The sequence below is a fragment of the Argentina anserina genome, chromosome 6 (genome assembly GCF_933775445.1).
Source record: "Argentina anserina chromosome 6, drPotAnse1.1, whole genome shotgun sequence".
NCBI lineage: Eukaryota > Viridiplantae > Streptophyta > Magnoliopsida > Rosales > Rosaceae > Argentina > Argentina anserina.
The window spans coordinates 4,626,683-4,648,222 of NC_065877.1; the positions used below are offsets into that span (position 1 = coordinate 4,626,683).

A 21,540-nucleotide genomic window follows, 5' to 3' on the forward strand; every position below is an offset into this window, starting at 1 on the left:
TGCAATCTCACTCACCACATTTTCTGTTTTTACCATTTACCCCTCGGTAATCTTATCATTTTCAAGTTTTCATCTCATCAGTGAAGGTAACTAATAAGTTGTCAGGCATAAAATTTCAGAGAGAGAGAGAGAGAGTGACAAGACGAGTTGAGTGGCACCACTCAAAGCCCCACGATTCAAGCTCCACCTCTCCCTCCCCTCCCCTCCCGTCCGAATATTCCGGCCATCTCCTTCCCCCTCCCCTAATTCTCTTTTCTTTTTTCCTCCCCAAAATCCCTGATACTCTTCCTTTTGGGAAATCCCCGATCCAATTTCTGAAAATTCGTAATACATTAACCCAGGCCAAGATATCTCCGATCGGCCATTGCCTTCTTTTCTTTCTTCTCATTCCGCGTTCGGACGTCTGTAATCTGAGCCCGGATTCCGAGACGATAAAGCTCGCTTTGTCCGCATTATCGCCGACTCACAGGTCTTGCCTCCTCCTCCTCCTCCTCTTTGTCCTTATCGTGATTTCAGTTTCCTTGACAACGAAATTTGCCTATAACATTTTGGTGTATCTGATTCTGAGTTGGGATTGCCGCCTTTGATTTCGGGCCTTAATTTGGGCTTATGATTGGGATTGGTGATTGTTTGTTTTTAGCTCTGGCATTGCTTGCTTTGGAGATCCGTGGGGGAGCTCGGATCCAGTGTGGGCCTCTCGCTTCTGCCCTGCCCTCGCTGCGGTGGTAAGCTTTTGAATCTGGTTTGTTGTTGTTGTTGTTGTTGTTGCTGATGTATATCTTTCGTTCTGGGAGCTCTTTGTGACCTACATTGTCGTTTTTGTTCGCTTTCCGCAGGAGCGTGTTTGGTCTCTCGATTTTGTCTGTCGCCATTGAGTTTTCGTGTTTCGTGATTGAATCGATTTTGATTGCTTAGAGTCTTGTTTATGTTGGATGGAAATGAGGAAATGTGTGGTTCTCCGATGGATACATTGGAGAATCATTTATGAGCGGTGAGCATCCGCTGCTGTCACCGCCGGATTCTCCATCAGCGCCGCTTGTGCCGCCCTCTACGCTAGCCGAGAGACTCGAGCAGCTCTGCCCTGATGGTTCCAGTCCTCCTCCTCCTCCTCCTTCCGTTCTCGGCAGCAATGATGTTGATGGCCAAGGTGAGTCGTTGTTAGTGAGGGAATACACCGCGGATTGTGGTGTGAGACCAGGGAAGCATTTTTTTGAACTAGGGCCAGAGTCTCGCCCGCAGTTTCCGTTGGACTACCCCACGCGGCATAAGAAACGCCTGGCGTCGTGGGGTACAATGGAGCTGCATAGTATCAATGGTAATTCAGGGGATTCATCGGCGGTTCAGGAAAAAGGGAATAATAAGTCTCAGGGGATTCACCACAAAAGCGTCCATTGTGAAGATGGCCTCCTACATGAAGACACTCCGAGATTGATCTATATCGATGATCCAAGGAGAACAAATGACAAGTATGAGTTCACTGGCAATGAGATTCGAACCAGCCAGTACACCTTAATCACCTTCTTGCCCAAGAATGTTTTCATTCAGTTTCACCGGGTTGCTTATTTGTATTTTCTAGCTATTGCCGTTCTGAATCAGCTTCCGCCTCTTGCTGTCTTTGGAAGAACAGCGTCTCTTTTTCCCCTCCTGTTTGTGCTCTGTGTCACAGCTATAAAAGATGGCTATGAGGATTGGCGAAGACATAGATCAGACAGGAACGAAAACAACCGGGAGTCTTTGGTACTTCAATCTGGGCAATATCGAGTAAAGAAGTGGAAAGATATTCAAGTGGGTGAGGTTTTGAAGATCTGTGCTGATGATACAATTCCTTGTGATATGGTTATGCTAGGAACAAGTGACCCTAGTGGAATTGCTTACATTCAGACAATGAATCTGGATGGCGAGTCAAACCTCAAGACAAGGTATGCACGCCAGGAAACATCTTCAGCTGTAGCCGAAGGGTGTACAATTATGGGGATCATCAGATGTGAACAACCCAATCGGAATATCTATGAGTTTACAGCCAACATGGAGTTCAATGGACATACTTTTCCTCTAACACAGTCAAATATAGTTCTACGCGGTTGCCAGCTGAAGAACACGGAGTGGATAATTGGTGTTGTGGTATATGCTGGACAGGAAACAAAGGCAATGCTGAATAGTGCAGCTTCTCCTCCCAAAAGAAGCAAAGTTGAACGCTACATGAACAGAGAAACCTTGTCGTTGTCAGTTTTCCTTCTTGTCATGTGTTCAGTTGTGGCTGCCGGCATGGGTACGTGGCTCATACGCCATAAGAATCAGATTGATACGTTGCCTTATTACAGGAAAAGATTCTACACCAATTGGGGGAAGCTTAATGGGAAAACCTATAGATTTTATGGGATACCACTGGAAATCTTTTTCTCTTTTTTGAGTTCTGTGATAGTGTTTCAGATAATGATACCAATCTCTCTGTATATTACTGTGGAGTTGGTTCGTTTAGGCCAGTCATATTTCATGATTGAAGATAGGCATATGTTCGACTGTAATTCTGGCTCAAGGTTCCAGTGCAGGTCCTTCAATATCAATGAGGATTTGGGTCAAATACGATATATATTTTCAGACAAAACAGGGACACTTACTGAAAATAAGATGGAATTCCGCAGAGCAAGCATATTTGGGAGGGATTACGGGAGCCGTGTGATTGTGGCTGATCAGTTGCAGGAAGAGCATGATACAGGTAGCATGACAGTCTTTTCCATGCTTTGCCTCCTTTGAAACTTTCCTTTGTCTCTGATAGACATGATGTTGTAGCCAGCATGTAATGTTAGTATGTTACTAATATCCATCTTAAATATGGCACATTTATATGATCTGTGGCAGGAGCAGGTTCAGCTAGAAAGAGATGGAAGCTTAAATCTGAAGTTGCTCTCGATTATGAACTCATGGAGTTGCTGCACAAAGATTTGAGTGAAGACGAGAGGATTGCTGCACATGAGTTTTTTCTTACATTGGCAGCTTGTAATACTGTTGTTCCTATTGTCAGTACTGGTACATCTTCCAGTTGTGCCAAAGGTGTTTTGGATGTTGATTCTATTGATTATCAGGGGGAATCCCCAGACGAGCAGGCACTAGTTATTGCAGCCTCTGGTTATGGATATACTCTCTTTGAGCGCACATCAGGGCATATTGCAATTGATGTCAATGGTGAGAAACTAAGGTAGAAAGTCACTCACTTCTACATCCATTTTCTTTTGTTTCCTTGTATGCAACAGCAAGTATTTGGCCATTCTACACTGCTATCACACTGCTATGCTCTTCAAGTATTGACTTTTATTATATATTTGTGTGATTAGGTTGGATGTATTGGGTCTGCATGAATTTGACAGTGTGCGAAAACGAATGTCCGTTGTAATCAGATTTCCAAACAATACTATAAAGGTGTTGGTGAAAGGTGCTGATACCTCAATGCTCAGCATATTGGCTAATGACTCTGAAAGGGATGAGAAATTGAGACATTCAACTCAGAGCCATCTGAGTGAATATTCCTCACAAGGTCTACGTACTCTTGTGGTTGCTGCAAGAGATCTTACAAATGAAGAACTTGAGCAGTGGCAATGCATGTATGAAGATGCTAGTACCTCACTGACTGATCGATCCTTAAAACTACGACAAACAGCAGCTCTTATTGAATCCAACTTAAAGTTACTTGGGGCAACTGCAATTGAGGATAAGCTACAAGATGGTGTGCCAGAAGCTATTGAATCTCTCAGGCAAGCAGGAATTAAGGTCTGGGTTCTGACTGGAGATAAGCAAGAGACAGCTATTTCAATTGGTGTATCTTGCAAACTCTTGACCGCAGATATGCAACAAATTATCATAAATGGAACTTCTGAGGCTGAATGCAGAAATCTTTTGGTCGATGCTATGGAACAATACGGTATACAGTCATCAAATATAATAAATCAGAGTTCAAATTGTAAAAGCAATGCTGCATTTGATTATCTTGAGTTACCTGATGAAGTGAAGACGTCGAATGAGCCAAAATGCCATGCAGGGAAGGAAGATGGAAAGGCATGTGTGCCATTAGCACTGATAATTGATGGGAACAGTTTGGTATACATTTTGGAGAAGGATCTACAGTCGGAGGCAAGTTCTCAACTTCTCGTTTCATCAAATCAAAGAATAAATTGGCAACTTGATATGCCTAATTCCAGTGGTGTACTTGTTTTAAAAGTGGCTCTTGTTTGGTTTTGATCTTAAGAGTTCTGTCTAGCTGCACAGGGCGCACACACGGAAATGGTTTTATATTTGCGTTTTACTTGCTAATTTTTCTTCTTTCCATCTACAGCTTTTCGACCTTGCCACTTCCTGTAGTGTTGTTGTATGCTGTCGTGTTGCTCCATTGCAGAAAGCTGGAATTGTTGATCTAGTTAAGACCCGTACTGATGATATGACACTGGCTATAGGTGATGGTGAGTCGCCATTTTATTATCCCGCAGTGATTGTTTTCTCCCGAAGGAGCGGTACCCATATTGGTTTCTTTTTATCTCATGCAATCCTGCAATTGAAGCTGCTACACACTTGTGTTTACTGGTTTATTTTGTACATGCAAACCATTGTCCTAGAGTGCATTTCATTTATCTGAACTCCCCCCTTTATTTTTTCTGTCTTGGTTCCTCTGTCTGACCACTGGCATGTCATTAGGGGCAAATGATGTTTCAATGATCCAAATGGCGGATGTTGGGGTTGGAATTTGTGGTCAGGAGGGGCGTCAAGCTGTGATGGCATCAGACTTTGCCATGGGTCAGTTTCGCTTTTTGAAAAGGCTGCTTCTGGTGCACGGACACTGGAACTATCAGCGTATTGGTTATCTGGTGATGTACAACTTCTACCGCAATGCAGTTTTTGTGCTGATGCTCTTTTGGTATGTTTTCTCTGATTATTAATTATTAGGGTAGTTTACTGGAATTGTTCTGCATGTGCCTGTTTCATTCTAAATCCATTCTAATTCAGTCGAAACATTTGTGTGATCACACTTATTTTAAGTTTAGATAGTTAATAGCAAAACCTTTTTGGAGGTGAAAGCCACTTTTGAGTTCTCAGAATTGATAAGCTTGTGTACTTTTCTGCAGGTATATATTGTCCACAGCATTTTCAACAACTTCTGCATTGACAGACTATAGTAGTGTTTTCTATTCTCTTATATATACTTCTGTCCCTACAATCATTGTTGGGGTTCTGGATAAAGATCTGAGCCACAAGACATTACTACAATACCCAAAATTGTATGGTTCTGGCCATAGACAGGAAGCATATAATGTACCTCTTTTCTGGATAACAATGCTTGACACCCTATGGCAGAGTCTTGTTCTCTTTTATGTGCCCATGTTCACCTATAAGGAGAGCACAATCGATATATGGAGCATGGGCAGTCTGTGGACCATAGCAGTAGTTATTCTTGTTAATGTACATTTGGCAATGGACATTCATCGGTGGGTATTTATCACTCATATTGCAGTATGGGGATCAATAATCATCACATATGCCTGTGTGGTGATATTGGATTCAATACCTGTTTTTCCCAATTACTGGTTAGCTTTTTTGACTTCAGCTGTTCCTTTGTTCTGTTTCTGAAATTTAGGAATGCTTAATATGTGAGCTGATATTTAATTTTCACATTTTTCTTTTGGGGACAGGACTATATACCATTTGGCATGTTCTCCTACATATTGGATCACCATTTTGCTTATAATAGTTGTAGCCTTGCTCCCTCGTTTTGTGTACAAAGTTGTACATCATATCTTTTGGGCGTCCGATATTCAGATAGCTAAAGAAACTGAGATGTTACGTAGTAAACGTAAGCATTTGGGCTCGGAGAAAGATGATGATTCAAGTTAAACTCGTACATATATCCTTCTGTTAAAAAAGTCACATTCTGAGATGGCTTTCCTCATCTTCAACCACCGTACGGCTTTACTGTGGATTGCAGTTGTAAAACTTTGAAGGTGAGTTCATCTTTCTCTTTTGTTATTCTTTTTGATGCTGAGTTCGTCGTAAGCTTTGGTCATGCTGTTGACAAAGGTGTTACTGCAGTAATGCAGTATTGTTCTGGGTACATGAGCAGAAAACAAGTATGAAACAGGAAATGTTATCAGTATAATAACTTGGCATATAGATATAATATATCTTTCTCTGATTGTTAACGTGTTTGGGAATCTTATAATGCCAACTGGTTTCTGTTTATAATTAGGGAATGTTATGAAAGGAGATGTTATGCACTTGGTGCCAATTATGTTCAAATTACTGAAGTTTGTGTTTCAGCCTTTTGTTATCACACATGAAAGTGAATATGCCATATGTGTAGTGACGGATGATCCATGGATTACTTTAAACTGGATGTAACTCGATTGCATTTTTTGAGCATATGTATACTGTTTAAGTTATCGGAATCCCAGTTGATATTTTGTTTCTGTGTGGCAGATGAATTCCGTTAGCCTGGCTGCTACAGGGGAGCAGTTTCAGGATGAGGGATGGTGAATCTTCTATTCCCAAATGCGAGCATGGATGTCCTTGTCTTGGAGGAGAATAATGTGCAGAAGAAGAGATCATGAGTCTTGAATTAGGACTTTTGTGTGTTTGCGACTTGGGTCTCACACATTGAGGGGTCTTTAACCATGTCAAAAGTTGATACGACTGGAGACATAAAAATGGGGAGTCTGGAGGATGGAAACAAGGGTAGAAGTGTAGAACAAACAAAGCATAGTATATAGTAGGTTTGTGTAAAGCTCAGGTTTACCAAATTTTTTTCTTTTATATATATATATATATATATATATATATATATATATCTAAATGTACAGGTCCTTTCATCTCGTTCAGTCTTTTGGTATCCTAAACAAAGCTGCGCAAAAAACAACTATTCTTCTAGGCTTTTAGCTTATGATCTGGCGATTGCCAAGTATAAAATCATTTATGTAATGCCCTCTCGGTTCCCTGTTTCTGTAGATTGAACGCAGGCTCCAAATATCATCAGAAACTCACCAAGGTCTGTTCATCGGTAGTCACTTCTTTTTGAAACCCTACCTGGCTACCTTCCCTTCATCAGCCCTATGTACACAAGTTCTCTGCTAAATCCTGAATTGGTGACTCTCACAAGTTTGTGTAACATGTCATATTGTAGTGAACTGATCGAATGGTACTTTAAACATAATATATGTGGTTATTCTCCATTGTTATTGTACTAGTTCTAATAATAGGCACTAGTATAGTGTTGAGGTTTGAGCAAAATAAGAGCTTATAATTACTATAATCATGATCATGATCAATATGCATGCTTCAAAAAGACCAAACATAAGGTAAAATTTAGTACCGTCCACAAACAAAATGTGGAAATAAAATTGATGTACCATATATATGGATGTATGCTCATGTGAACGTATCCGTAGAGTTGCATATAGCAATATATATCTTCTGCCGTTGGAAGTATGTCATGCGTGACCTTTAAAAACGTAGTCATTGTTGATTACACAGCGATTTGTAGATAGCTAATACAGTGCATGTCCTAAGAGTGACGATAACATGAAAATTTGCTAGTCATAATAGTATTGCAAAACCTTAAATTCCAAGCTTCCAGAGGGTCGTCTGGACCCAAAGCAAAGTCTACCAGCAATTTAGCAAAAGAAAAAGACATGGTTGTAACTTAAATCCCCACAAATCCAATTATCTTTGTTTTAAATTCGGAAATAATCCACAATACCCGTCTCGCAAGTAAACCATAATCAGCGCGTAATGGTTTAACAAAACCAGATGTTAGTGACGTGGAGGGTCATTTCACCGTCGGTGTTAAGCAATCAAAGGACTATGACCTTCTAGTTCTCGATCACTACTCTTTCTTGCGCTGCAAAAGATTCTTCAGATATAAACCCCGGAATCCCGGACCAATATTTAGCAAACTACAGTCTTCAGATATCATATATACCAACACATAAAGCTAGCTAGCTAATCATAATGGAGTGTACATGGCCAACTTCACAGGTCAATGTTCAGGAAAAGGTGAAGGAACAGCTGATTCGAGGGCATGAACTTGCTAGTCAACTTCGTTTGGTTGTCAGTAATGGTGATGGCGGATCCGCCAGAGGTCTTGCTAAGGAGATCTTTTGCTCGTTCACCACCATCCTTTCGATCTTAAGTGGGAATCATGATTCTAAGGGGAAGAATACTCAAGTCAATACTAGTAGTAGAACTATTGCTCTTCCTACTGTAATAGATTCATCATCATCCTGGGATGCTCTCAAGACTATTAAGAGTACGGAAAGTTTAATGGATAATAGAAGTTCTTCCAAGAAAAGGTAATATGTGTGTGTGTGTGTGCAGTAAACAGAATTTTATCATCCATCCTCATCGATCATGAATTAATCTTACTACAACATGAAAGCTATTCAGGGATTAGGCCGGCCGGCTTTTGCTTATTTATTTTTTCTCTATTTTCTTTCTTTTTTATTTGAATAAATCAATTGTTCAAACTTCATATTAAACTCCAGGGAATCAAAGAAATCAAGAGTCTGTGGAAACTCATGTCTTAAATAATTTTCAGAAACTAGGTAAGCGATTGCTAGCTTATGGATATTCGGTCAAGTGGCAGTGTGTCACGTACCATGCCAGTAATAGATGAACACAAAGCATTAGCTGTGATGAATCGCCTATACTGTAGGATTTTGATTTAGGGTAACAGAACTTGTTTCTCTATTTAGGTTAAAGTATGTTCATGTCTGATTATGGCGACCCATTGTAAATCATTTTCAGAAAAGCTTCGCACTCATGGAGTAGAGACGCTCCCGATTTCATTGATGATGGTCTTGCTTGGAGGAAGTATGGACAGAAACAGATCCTTGATGCCATTTACCCAAGGTATGCATTAAGGATCGAAAATGCACGGATATGCATTGTACGTAATTATGATGCTGTTAATTATTTCAGGGGTTTTCTCTTTTAAATTTAATTTACGTATACTGTACATGTAGGAGCTACTTTAGGTGTAGTCATAAGTACGATCAAGGCTGTAAGGCGACCAAGCAGGTGCAGAAGTTGGACGATGATCCATCCTTGTTTCGAACTACATATATCGGAAATCACACATGCAAACATGGTTTACTCGAAGCTCCTGAACTTGTGCTTGATAATGTAACTGGTGGTAGTTATAGAGAAGAGTCTACTTCGAATTCCAAGTTCATGATCACGTTTGGGAACACCAGCATCCCGTACCAACAAGGACATCCACATTTCTCATCACACTACTCATCAACCGAAAGAGAGATCATCAAATCCAATCATGTGCCTAGCAGTCAATTATCACCATCACTATCTTTCGATTATCTTGTTCCACCTGATCAACTGATGGTGTTTGAGTCGTCTGAGCCCATCGGCAGGTTGCCAATGTGGCGTGATGGAGCTTTACTCTGAGGTCATGCTCCATTATAAGGCAACGATGGAATACTTTGAACAAGATAGTTTACCAATTCAATATGAACGTACTTTGATTTGATGAGTACTTCTGTATTGCACTGCTATAAACTTTTCAATCTGTGTGTGGTAAAGTAGTGTTTCACTTTATAGTGTGCGCACTGTTTAGTTTATCGATTGATCTTTTTCCTGTGAACAAAAAACATATACAAATTCACGTGATATTAATCTAGAATCCTACTAGCTCCTGACTATGTACACCAAAACTACTTTTTTTTTATCAAATCAATTCCCGGCCAAGAATTGAAGAATAAGTAAGATGAGACATTTTAAGTGTTTTAACTTTTACTTGACTCAACATTTGGAGATTTTATTTTAAAGAAACAAAAATCTGTCAATCAGGTAGATATTAATCTAACCAAAAACTTCCAATTAAGTAGTTTTGTTAAACTGTTAAAGTATGTTAACATGTTTCTGAACCTATGGTCATGATGGCCAATGGAGCAGAATTAGAGGTGTCAGCATAGGATCATAGTTGGGATTACACGAGACGAGTATATACCAGATACATTTTAATTCACTATATATATACATAATGCATGCAATTGTTAACGTGAAAATAGCATAGAGCGGGATGCTTTTCGAATGGAAAAGAGAATGATCTTTCGTTCCTCTTACTACTACTCGCACTCTAACAACTGCTTAATTTCTATTAGCAAAAGAACAAGTGTGCAATGTTTTTTTAAAAGAATTTGAAATTTGACCTACTTGATTGACACGGCTTGACAAAATTATGATGATCGCGAATATTAATGGTATTAATTGACTCATTAGAAAGAGGAAAATTATATGTATATATATACACGACTAATGAATCGAATGAATATATTCATTATAATTTGAAAGGCCGAGAATGGCTAGCCCGAGCCATGTACATGCATCTTTTCCCAAGCTTCTTGTTTTTCTTTGTGACTTGAAGAGAAGAAATCTGGTAATTAAGTGGTTGCCAAATATAGGACACACATAACTTATACTATATGCATGCATGTATGATAGGGAATTCGGTCCAACATTCATGGTCCTAGTCCACGATCGATATATATATATATATATATATTTTTTTCAGTGGTTTGAATTATATCTTCGAATTAGGCCATTTGAATTTCGTAACTTTCTTTGATAGAATTCTGAGGATTCCCTCAAATTGCTAAGTAGAGAGTCAAAAAAGTTGGACGTCAGACCGTAAGTAATGTAAATCATGGACAACAGCCGATACCCTTCCTGCCTTCCACATCCACAGAGAAATGGAGGCCATATATATATATATTACAACTTGGAATGCCATCATAGTTGATGCTTATTTTTTCATGTACATTATTCCCTTAAATTAACTTTCATTGATGAAGGATTGAGATATGAGAATAGTCGCATCAGCCTTATATTAAACTCTAAACGCTATAGAGCGGCCTATTTTCTGCTCTGATATCGACTTTCATGAGTTTCGGCTGAGACCATAATTAAGCGCAGCAGTAATTCACTGAATGATATACAAATTAATTCCACCCTCTATTGTGAAAGATCTCATTAATTTACCCGAACTTCCATATTGTTCGGATTTCAACTGCGCATCTATCAAGCCAAACAAACGTACTACTGCAGCCCGGCTTTCTTAGTAGCTATCACTCTCAAACGCTGTACGTATTTTTTGTTTTTTTTGTTTTTCTGGTAACAATATAAAAATAGAACAAGACCACAAGACCGTACCCAAAATGTGTAGCCTTTGGATAGTAAATATATAAGAGTCATCAAACTTTTCTCATTTACTTTTGTCACGAGTGATGTAAGTTGCAAGTGCTAATTAAACAGCGACTAATTACTCAAGATAAATCGTTATGAAATCGATCGAGCGCATATGAACTTGAGTTGTTCTGCAGTCCTTATCATTTTTTCAACTTCATCTCCAAATATCGTGATGGTGCTGATGGAAAAGAATAGTAATCTATCTCAAGTCCAAATCACCTATATTTAACAACAACTAAAGCATAAAGCTCGGATATATAAAACTCCTCACTAAACTCGCAGACACGGCAATCAGATCATCTCGTGCCTTGACCAAACCATTATATTCTCTTGTATTACATGCTTCGGGCAAAGGTACTAGTTAATTCTTGTTGACATGATTAAACTATTCCAGATTCCACGAAAGTTTGTTGATCTGGAGCTGGGTTTAGTACTTCTGCAATCAGTTTTGACTTTTGGTAAATCCTTTTCGATTGACCAAATTCTTCTTGTGTGAACATCTACGTCAAGGTGACCCAAATTTTCAACAACAAACGTGGATCACAACTCGATCTGCAAGTAGTTCAATTTTCCAGCTAGTCCTGCCTTAATTTATATCTAATTATTTTTCATCTTATCATTAGGAAGGTTTTTAAAGTTAGTTCTTACTGCCTGATGAACTCTAGGGAGATGACTTCAATTCAATCTGTTTTCATTTCGATTTCTTTATCCGAATGTGGTAGTTTTTCAAGTACGCAAATTTGCATTTCCTTTTCCTTTTAATTGATGGAAACCTTTTATCTTGATACGTTTCTGTCTATCTTCTTCTTGAAAATAAAAATAAATCGTGTGTCTAACTCTTTTATGTGAACCTTGATAATTATTCTCGGGCGTGATCGATTTATAAATAGAATCTATACTACTGTGAATGAACTATTGATCATTATATATATCCTAATCTGCGAGGTTCTTGCAATCCACGACTTTAACGTAAAACTATCCTCCCAGTCCCACACGGCCACAGTACTCTATGGTGTGCAAGCAAGAAAATTATGCTTCTATTCTTCTTTTCTGTCCCTTCGATTAAGAGTCCAGAACGCAAGCTGCACAATTAAGGGCATTAGTTTACAGTCTCTAGCTAACCCTCTACCATAAAATACAATGGAAACTAGTGTTGACCTTCTGTTTTACTTAGATCACAACATTATCTCGAAATATTAGTAATTAACTTGCTCGACAAGGTTGATGGTTAATTACTCTCCTAACAAACGCATGTTCATACGTATAGACTAAGTCACTGGGCAGTGGGCAGTTGCCCTCTTATGTCACGAAAGATGATGAAGCAAGCTCCTAGCCGGCATCAGGGTGTGAACGTCCTCCTAATTGGTCATGCTGACCTCTAAAACCGCGATCTGGAAAATTGGATTTATATTTCTGATTCCAACTCCGAGTAGATCGAAACGAGTGGACTTATTATCTCTTAATCGACAAGTAGGCAATATATTAATCATCATTATTGTTTCAAGTTGAAATTGATTGGATCATCGTAGTGATTATCTTGCCATTATGTATATGTCTAAAACAAATCTGCGTCAGAATTAGGGTTTAAGCCTTAGACGTACGACGATAATCTACTCTGCGCACCATGCCATGTCTAGAAATTCATGGGAAGAACTTGCCAGACTGGAGCGACAAGGCACGTGATTCCATTGGCTTGATCTGAAACACAGCAATGGATGAATCACATGCATGCAGTTGAGGGTAGTGCTGTATCAATATTTATTTTTGATTGTTTATTCCTTTCTATGAACAAATAGATAGAGCCTGTGCTATTTAAGTAGTTCATTGAGTATTAAGAGATACTCCTTTACTAAACTCGATTAAGATCGATGTTACCCGCCCCGAAAGCCAGAACTGGTTATATAAATCATATAATTGTAAGTTGTAAGCACTCGAGGTTGGTGCCGATCCGGTTAACTAATGAACTACCAGGAGTTTCACGAGATCGATCAATTTTTTTACGTTAAACTTTTTGAATATTTACTAATTTACTAAACGCGGCCTTGATATATGAGGGAATATACTTGTGTCCATACCTTATCTTATTTTAATATTTTTAGTAGTGTGATTTCATAATATTAACCGTTTAAAAAATTTATAAATCATTACAACTCATCTTTGTAACATATGAATGGAAACAATAATCATTTACTAAATCAATTATATCAAACAAATAAATGGTATTTGTGAAAGTTAGTAGTATCATAATCAACCGTTTGTTTGTTTGATACAATCGGCTAAGCAAACGATATTTGTTTAACATTAATTTTTCACAAAAGTGATATTTTATTGATTAACAAAACTTTTGAACTGTTAAAATTTTGTATTCACACTACCAAATGTATATAAATAAGAGGAATTTGGACGCATATATCCATACCTGTATGAATACAAGTATTTTCGAGAATGATAAGTTAAACTTGAAGTAATGAATCCAGTCACCTCTGCTTGAACAAGTATAAACAATTTTTCCAAAAATGACAAAACTAGAAGATGATGAGGTATCAAACATATATACAAGCACACACTGCCAATTACTTAATGATGAGGTTAGGACCAAGTTAAAATTTTGAGCAGATAATTTTTATTATAATGATAAGTATTCAATTAATTTACTTCCCCCCTAAACCCCTGCCATCCGATCGTTCAGATTCAAATAATGCTACATCTTTGTTGATGTGATGCAATCTGTTATGTTTATTCTCCCTCAAAGCCACTTTCAGCACAATTCGTCACTTCATGAGACAAGCTGTTTTAACTTATGTCCATTTTGTGAAATACTGTAGTGGTCACAAATTCACTATCGGTCACGCCTTCAGTCTTTCTACGTACTCTTAGTATAACAAATGAAAAAGCGATTGCAAATCTTAATAAATAAATGTGGTAAAAAGTTCGTACGTACGAGGATGTGAATATGAATCTCAAGGTGAATCTACCTTTCACCAATCTACTGCATGGAAGATTGTGGTGTCTGATGTTATGCATAGTATCCTGACTATCCTCCAATCGTCCCAGTTGATGGTTATCCACACGTTCAGAGTTGAATATGATTATTCCGGGGAACAAGGACATTTAATTAGCATGTAACTACCAACAGATTGTCGTCTTATTGAATCCAAAATACCCCTATCCTCGCCTCTAATCACATCATAGTGATACATACACACTACTTGTTCCTTTCAAACCACTTAATTCGCAATTAGGTTATCATGGTCAACTTAGGGCACCCAGCATTTTTCATTTGTCCAATCCAATAGCGATAAGATTTATTAAACTATCAAGTTAGGGCTGCGATAGTATTGATTGCACAACAACTTGAGGCTTTTAAAACAAGTAAATATAACTTATTTGCTCATAATTATAATTAAAAACCCTAAGGTAGACAAAGCCAGGTAACACCCAGTGGGGTGACGATGGCGGTGACATAATCGGGATGACGTCAATTACCTCGCCATCGATGTAGTCCGGCTTGGAGGCCAATCCAGCCTTTGGTGTGATACAACCGCGCCATACTGTGCGGTCAAGATGAATTTTCCCCCAAGCTTCTAGTCATCTTCCCTCCCCAGCAATCCCATAACCTCTTTGCGCACCTATATAAAAAGAGGTCATTAGGGACTCTTGACTCTATAAATCTAATCCACACACAGAGAGACTCATATACCGTACGATCGATACTTATTTTTCCACATATAAACATTCTTAACACTCTCAGAAGCTCATCAGAAATGGAGTGGACTTGGCAGGAGAGTGTGTCGTCGAACCGGCAGAGAGTGTTGGAGGAGCTGGTTCATGGCCGGGAGATGGCGAATCAGCTTCGGGGGGCTCTCGGTGGTGACGTCAGATCGGCGGAGGGTATTGTGACGAAGATCTTGGGGTCTTTCACAAACACCCTTCTTATCTTGAACGGAAGTCAAGAGGCTAAGGAGGAGCTCACTTCTCAGGTTCAAGCCAATAGTAATACTAGTGCTGTTACTGCCTCTGCTTCTGGCTCTGGTTCTGGTACTGGTTCTGTGATTGCTGGCGCCGATTCATCGTCTTGGGATGTAGTTCGTGACGATGCTATGAAGTCCGAGGATTCAAATGAAGAAAGCTGCAAGAGTACGGATCGCAGAGGTTCCTACAAGAGAAGGTAATTAAAAAAAAAACTTTTACGAGTTAAATTAATTATGTTGTTGATACATATTACTCTAAGGACCAAAATATAGTAATTAATTTTGTGCTTAACATATGATTCATTATTCGGATCCGGAGCATATAATTAACGTACTTCAAAATTATCTTGTTTCATTTTTGCGGTTATTTATATGCGATTGAATGGTTGTTGGTTCTTGATTATGTGATGTTTGTCGTATCTTTCAACAACTGACTGTTCATAGTTACATTTTCAAGACAAAATTTAAGTAAATCACTTTCTTTGTTATCTATTTATATGAGATTAAATGGTTATTGGTTATTAAATTACGTAATCTTTGTCGTATCTTTCAATAACTGACAGTTCATCGTTACAATCTTTTAAGATAAAATTTAAGTATATGAGTATAACAACATCAACTTGTTTTGAGAATTACCACATCTGCTTCATTTGTTAGCTAGATAATCTTAATTTCACCTAAGAAACAAAATGTACATGCATATTCATTTTATTGGGTCGCATAAAGTATTCTTGCTTTTACTTTCTAACTTTATGTTCATTAAGTATAATTACTCTTAATTTAACTAATTGTCAATTGTAACCTGCAGGAAAACTTCACATTCATGGACCAAAGACACACTGGATTTAGTGGACGATGGTCATGCATGGAGAAAATACGGACAAAAGATGATCCTAGGTTCTGGACATCCAAGGTATACAAACGAAATGCTACTGCAATATCAATTTTTCTTTCTTATTATCGTAGATCATATGTATATGTACTGAAACACTCATCTGTAAAGCTGACTTAAGTTGTACTCTATGTGTAGAAACTACTTTAGGTGCACTCATAAGTTTGATCAAGGCTGCAAAGCAATTAAACATGTGCAGAGGATTCAAGATGAGCCCCAACTCTATCGGACCACATACTATGGCAATCACACATGCACTGACTATCTCAGAACTCCTCACGAGCTCATCTTAGATTGTTCAAATCGTCAAGAGTCTTCCCAGAATATGATCAGGTTCGACAACACAAACAACGCCTCGACCTGCAAACAAGAGCATCCCTTTTTCTCAACCTTCACATCGATCGAAAAAGAGAGCGTCAAGGTAGAACAGATGACCAAAATAGTTAGCGATCATGATCATCACATCACCCACCACAACCAATCATTGTCGTTGTGTGATTATCTCACGTCGCCGGGTCTAGGGATGTTTGAGTCATTCGAGCCGATCAGTGGGTTATCATCGACAATTGCGTATGATGATGACATGACTTCTTCCATAATGGTGGCGGGATACTTTGAAGCTTTTGATCATGAAATAGATTTTCCATTTAAATTTTGATGAAGCAATTTTCCTTATGTAATCTGTGCGTAGGGAATTTTCAGTTAATGTTGAAGTAAAATTAGTTGTTTTCTCAGTGTAAGATATTCTGTGGCTGTGGGATCATTTCGATCAATATAGTAGCAACTATTTATCTTTTCTTACTAAGTAATTCATACAAGATCGACCTTCTAGCTTACAGTGAATTTTTTTTCGTGAACTCGTGTACTTGAATGATGTCTAGTTTTTCTGTTTCCTACAAAACTGAAAGTTCTTGGCCTCTTGGGGATTTATAATTCTCTTCATCCAATTTCCAATAACATAGAGTAACCAATATTGGATAGTGTGTTTTCTTTGTACAAATTTTCTGCTTCATTTCATATCATACAACGGAATCTCACGAGTTAATTAATCTTATCGACGAACTCAAAATAAATAAAAACTATGACGAATTGATGACAGTTAAAGACATCTCCAACTCTAGGCTTAAAATGCAATTTACATTCTTTTTTTTAAGGGATTCAATTTTTTTATTTGATCACCCAAACCTACTACGTACTATACTTTATAGGGTTTCCATCCCAATAAAAACCCATGAATACAAAATTAAACTTACTTTTAGTTTTAAATCATTTTATATCATGATTGGTTAAATCAAAACATGATGATTGTTAACTACGACGTTGGCTAAAATCAATTTTGACTAACTTGCATTCTGGTTGGAGATAAATCAAGATTTTGCTAAAAATATATTTTTTGGAAATAGGGAAGAAATTATATTTATTAATAAAAAAGTATATAGAGTGATGCAAAAATATTGAATAAAATAATAAAAAATATTGAGATGCACAAACGCATATAAGGTAACTGAGAGAGCAATAATCTGTAACTAAATGCACAAACGTATCAAGGAGTAAAAGTAACTGGGTAACCATGTAACCTGATGCACTCAAGCATCGCTGCATTGCATATGTCACAAAAGTAGCGTAAAAAGGAGAGTAACTGTAACTGTAACTGTAATTGTAACCAAGGAGATTGAGAACCACCAAGAGCGACATAAACTCATGTATTAGCAATCGACCTATCAAGAACCAGAACTAGAACCAATCCCAGAATAATATGAGCTATTTCGGACGCATGATCTGACTACTAGTGCGCCTCGAGTCCCAAATACGGATCCAAATTTATCTCGAAATCAGATGCTCCACAATATGAAGCCAGTCCCTACCGGATAGCATCGGAGAACTCCACCGCAGACGAAGTGGCAGTTAAGATCCACATATCGGATCCGGAAATCACCTCTCACGAGAGATCAACCCCGCCACTGATCTCCTCTAATGGTGCGGGTTCAACGCTGACCTGGATCCCAAACCTAGATCCAAGTTCTCCAATCCGGCCAACACCCGACCCGAGGCTGTAAAGACCTTTGTTGACAAGAATGAACTTGAATTTTCAGATCCGACACCTGACATGTCTCCTCGTGGCAACACCCCAAAAGACACCGGAAGCCTACACTCACCTGTTGAAAATAGGGAAAACATGACCTCGAAGAGGGCAATCTAAAGGCTACACAAGGGATGGAGATGACATCAAAGGCCGGGGTGCTCGACAAGCAAAACCCTAGATTTAGGGTTAGCCGTCGCAGGCGCAAGGGGAGCGCCACTCTCATTTTCTCGACCTAATTTTTGCTATACTAAAAAAATGTTAGTTATGGATTGTAGGTTGGAAATGCCCGTAAATCTTACCGTTTCCATGCACGCGATAATACATTTAAACTGTTATCAACGTTGCACTAACTAAAATTGGTGAGTAGGAAAATCAATTTAGTTTGATTTTCTTATCAAGTTCCAGACACATGAACTGGCCTTAGTTTTTGTAAGAGCATATTCTTTGCTGCTTTAGCATCAACCAAAGTTACTTAATCGTGTAGGATCTATTCATCAACCTATGAACATTGGGATAAACTTCGAGTTCCTATTGTACCTTGCTTTCTCTAGCTCTTTGCGCTCTGACACTACTAGCAAAATGAATGCTCACACTGATTTTAATCAGTGTGAAATAAGAGCATTTCACACTGATATTTGTGTGAACAAGCTAATAGTCACAGTGCGCATACAGATTGGTTATCTGTGCGGTTTGGAAGGGGGGTTAATACTCTTATCACACAGATTATATAGATCGTGTGAGTTGTGAGTGCGGGTCCCATTGTTTTTTATAAATATAACTTGATAAGATTTGTGTCCTTAGCGTTTAAATTCACACAGTTGTGTGTGAGGAATTGAAAATACTATATATGGATTTCAGTGGGTGTAGGTCAATTTGTTTTAAAAAAAAATATTCTGCAAATTATTTTACAAATATACTTTTTTTTCTAAATCATTTAAACAATATTTAAATCTTTCCAACCCAATGAAGTTACACACAATAGTTACATGTTAATCCAATGAAGCATTAATTTTTGCAGCTCTAGCACGTTTCAAAAATGTGTTGATCTGCAAAAGCATTGATGAAACATAAATTTAAAAAACAATTTAAGGCAATAATAACACGAGTAATGAAATTAAAAGGGCTATGCTTTTGTGAAGGAGTTCAATTACCTTAGACCACAACTGGTGAAAAGACTGATAGTAATTTTGGTTGACAAAGATTTGCTTTTATGGAGAGTTCATGTGCCTTAGACCAAAATCTCACATTCACCTCTGTTTGTTGCTTTTGCAATTCATTAAGTCACAAGAACCAAAACCAAAACCAAAGTTAGTTCAACGAGGATCAACTAAGCAAGGAGATTGTGTACATAGTCATAATATCAAAATATATCTTTCTAATTATAACTGAGCACTTTGGCTTTAATATATCTATTGACTGAACCTTTCTAGCTTCTTTGAGTACTTAACGGCAAACACTTGGCATAAACACGGTTTACATCCCCGAAAATTCATAGGAAAAATCGATAACTTGTTTTGACCACCCAAAAGCTTCAGTATTTAACAAATACTGGTACTCTATAGATTGGGTACCAAAAAATATTGAGTTTCCATCAAAAGCAGTAGAGGATGAGAAGAGGGAATATGTTGATGAATAAAAGGAAGAACAAACCTTAGCCGCAAGCCACAACTGTTAACTCTTAAGAGATTGTGCCTACCCAATCTATGGAAGAACAAATCTCCAACATCATATCCACCATAAGCATTGACTTCATGAACACATTCTTCTTTACCCAGCCTCTTTGCGATCTGGATACCATTTTGTTGTTCTCAATCTAGTCGATCGATCCGGAGAGAGAGATCTGGGGTTGGGGGAAGACTGAGGTTGTTTGAGAATAATAGAAGAATTAGCTGAGGCAGCATATAAGAGGAAGAGGTACGAGAGATAGAGCATTAAGTTTAGTTTAGAGTTTTGGTTGTTGGAGTGAATTAAACCTCTATTAAATTAATTAAATTACTACACAAAACCGTGTTAAATACATTTATAACATACTGATGTATGTTTGCACTTTTCTTACTGATATCTGTGTGTTAATATTACATGGATATCTGTGTAGACATTTAGTTTACACTGATATCTATACCAGTATCTAATGGTCACAGAAGTCTGTCGCTATATATACCCACCGAATTCTGTGTGATTTGGATTTTCCATGGACAACCGTGTAAGAATAAAATAAAATATTATAGCTTTATACGATAAAATACTATAGCTCTTATTTCACACTGATTTTCGTATTATTTAACCTTTGGTAGACCCATGTATGTATATTCCACACATATAATTATATGAGCTAGTATTTTCCACGGATTTATAACAACCAGTGTGTGAAAAATCAGTGGGAAAGCTCATTTTGCTAGTAGTGTGAAACAATTTTTAAAACTACAATTTCATCACACTACAAAAAAACATGAGTATTAAGCACATTTATATGTGCAAGCCACATTTGCATGGAATTTGTGAGATTTTGGAGTTGGCCACACCGCCAACATCCACACTTGACCCACATATAAATGTGCTTAATACTCATGTTTTTTTGTAGTGTCACCACCGTTTCTTTACTCGATCTGTATGCCTTTTTTGATCAGTTTGTTTCATTTGTACCGCTTCTGAGTTGGGCATACAGAAGGTTGGTTTGCAATATAATATACACGTTCACAAAATTCTTTTAATTTGAAAAGAGTTAGGGTGTATGATTGTAATGTGATCCTTTTGTATGGAACCAGTTGCAAATTAATATGATAACATGCAGTAATTTGGACAAAAAAGTAACATGATTCAGCACGTCACGCTTGATAGTTATATTCCTGTTTCGTCCGGATTAACCTTAAACAAAGGCAACTGGATCTGATTCCTCGATTTTACTACACCTTGCAAGAACAAACTAACATAGAGGATTAGGCATAGAAGACTTCTTTGGTATATATTTCGCATATATATTCGCATGTGTTATATAACACCTGCCTTGTGACGTTTAAATATGCATGCCTATAGGCTTTACAGATACTCATGCTAAAATTATATATACATCCATAAGGTTTGTCTGACCTTTTGCCTTTGGACGTTCTATATGCAATTTGATAAAGTTAAAAATATGTCAAATTAAGCAACCGATTTTGAATAATTCATAGGCCGGACCAAATGCATGATTGGTTCTATGTACGTAGTGGACATAAAATTAAGGTCAAGTTGTCTTGATTGAATATGAATTAATTAATTGAAAACATGTTGACCTAATTAATTGGGAACCAATCTAGGTTTGTGATTACTTTCCTTATTAGGATGAAGTCTAATGAGATTACTAGTTGAAAGATAGC

At 37.8% G+C, this 21,540-nt stretch overlaps 3 protein-coding genes across 6 annotated transcripts; all 3 read left to right on the top strand.

The window, feature by feature from the left end:
* The first annotated feature begins 288 nt into the window (after nt 1–288).
* On the top strand, nt 289–6,836 carry LOC126800222 (phospholipid-transporting ATPase 1-like). 4 transcript variants are annotated; one of them, XM_050527538.1, is made up of 10 exons: nt 289–469; nt 641–725; nt 837–2,716; nt 2,860–3,196; nt 3,333–4,125; nt 4,328–4,451; nt 4,684–4,903; nt 5,112–5,570; nt 5,676–5,984; nt 6,460–6,833. In XM_050527538.1, exons 3-9 carry the CDS (start codon nt 985–987, stop codon nt 5,875–5,877), a joined length of 3,867 nt encoding a protein of 1,288 aa, XP_050383495.1. In that variant the 5' UTR covers nt 289–469; nt 641–725; nt 837–984; the 3' UTR covers nt 5,878–5,984; nt 6,460–6,833. The 4 variants fall into 4 exon arrangements, with proteins under 4 accessions (XP_050383495.1, XP_050383497.1, XP_050383496.1 ...); XM_050527540.1 differs by lacking the exon at nt 289–469 and having other exon boundaries at nt 491–725; nt 3,333–3,916; nt 4,001–4,125; XM_050527539.1 differs by lacking the exon at nt 289–469 and having other exon boundaries at nt 491–725; nt 2,866–3,196; nt 6,460–6,836.
* A 1,150-nt stretch (nt 6,837–7,986) lies between these two features.
* Nucleotides 7,987–9,438, top strand: LOC126796710 (WRKY DNA-binding transcription factor 70-like). The gene is made up of 3 exons (XM_050523454.1): nt 7,987–8,327; nt 8,782–8,886; nt 9,000–9,438. Exons 1-3 carry the CDS (start codon nt 7,987–7,989, stop codon nt 9,436–9,438), a joined length of 885 nt encoding a protein of 294 aa, XP_050379411.1.
* A 5,471-nt stretch (nt 9,439–14,909) lies between these two features.
* Nucleotides 14,910–16,937, top strand: LOC126800256 (probable WRKY transcription factor 70). Its single transcript, XM_050527584.1, has 3 exons — nt 14,910–15,406; nt 16,018–16,122; nt 16,240–16,937. The coding sequence occupies exons 1-3, from the start codon at nt 15,003–15,005 to the stop codon at nt 16,757–16,759; spliced, it is 1,029 nt and encodes a 342-aa protein (XP_050383541.1). The 5' UTR covers nt 14,910–15,002; the 3' UTR covers nt 16,760–16,937.
* The last annotated feature ends 4,603 nt before the right edge of the window (nt 16,938–21,540 follow it).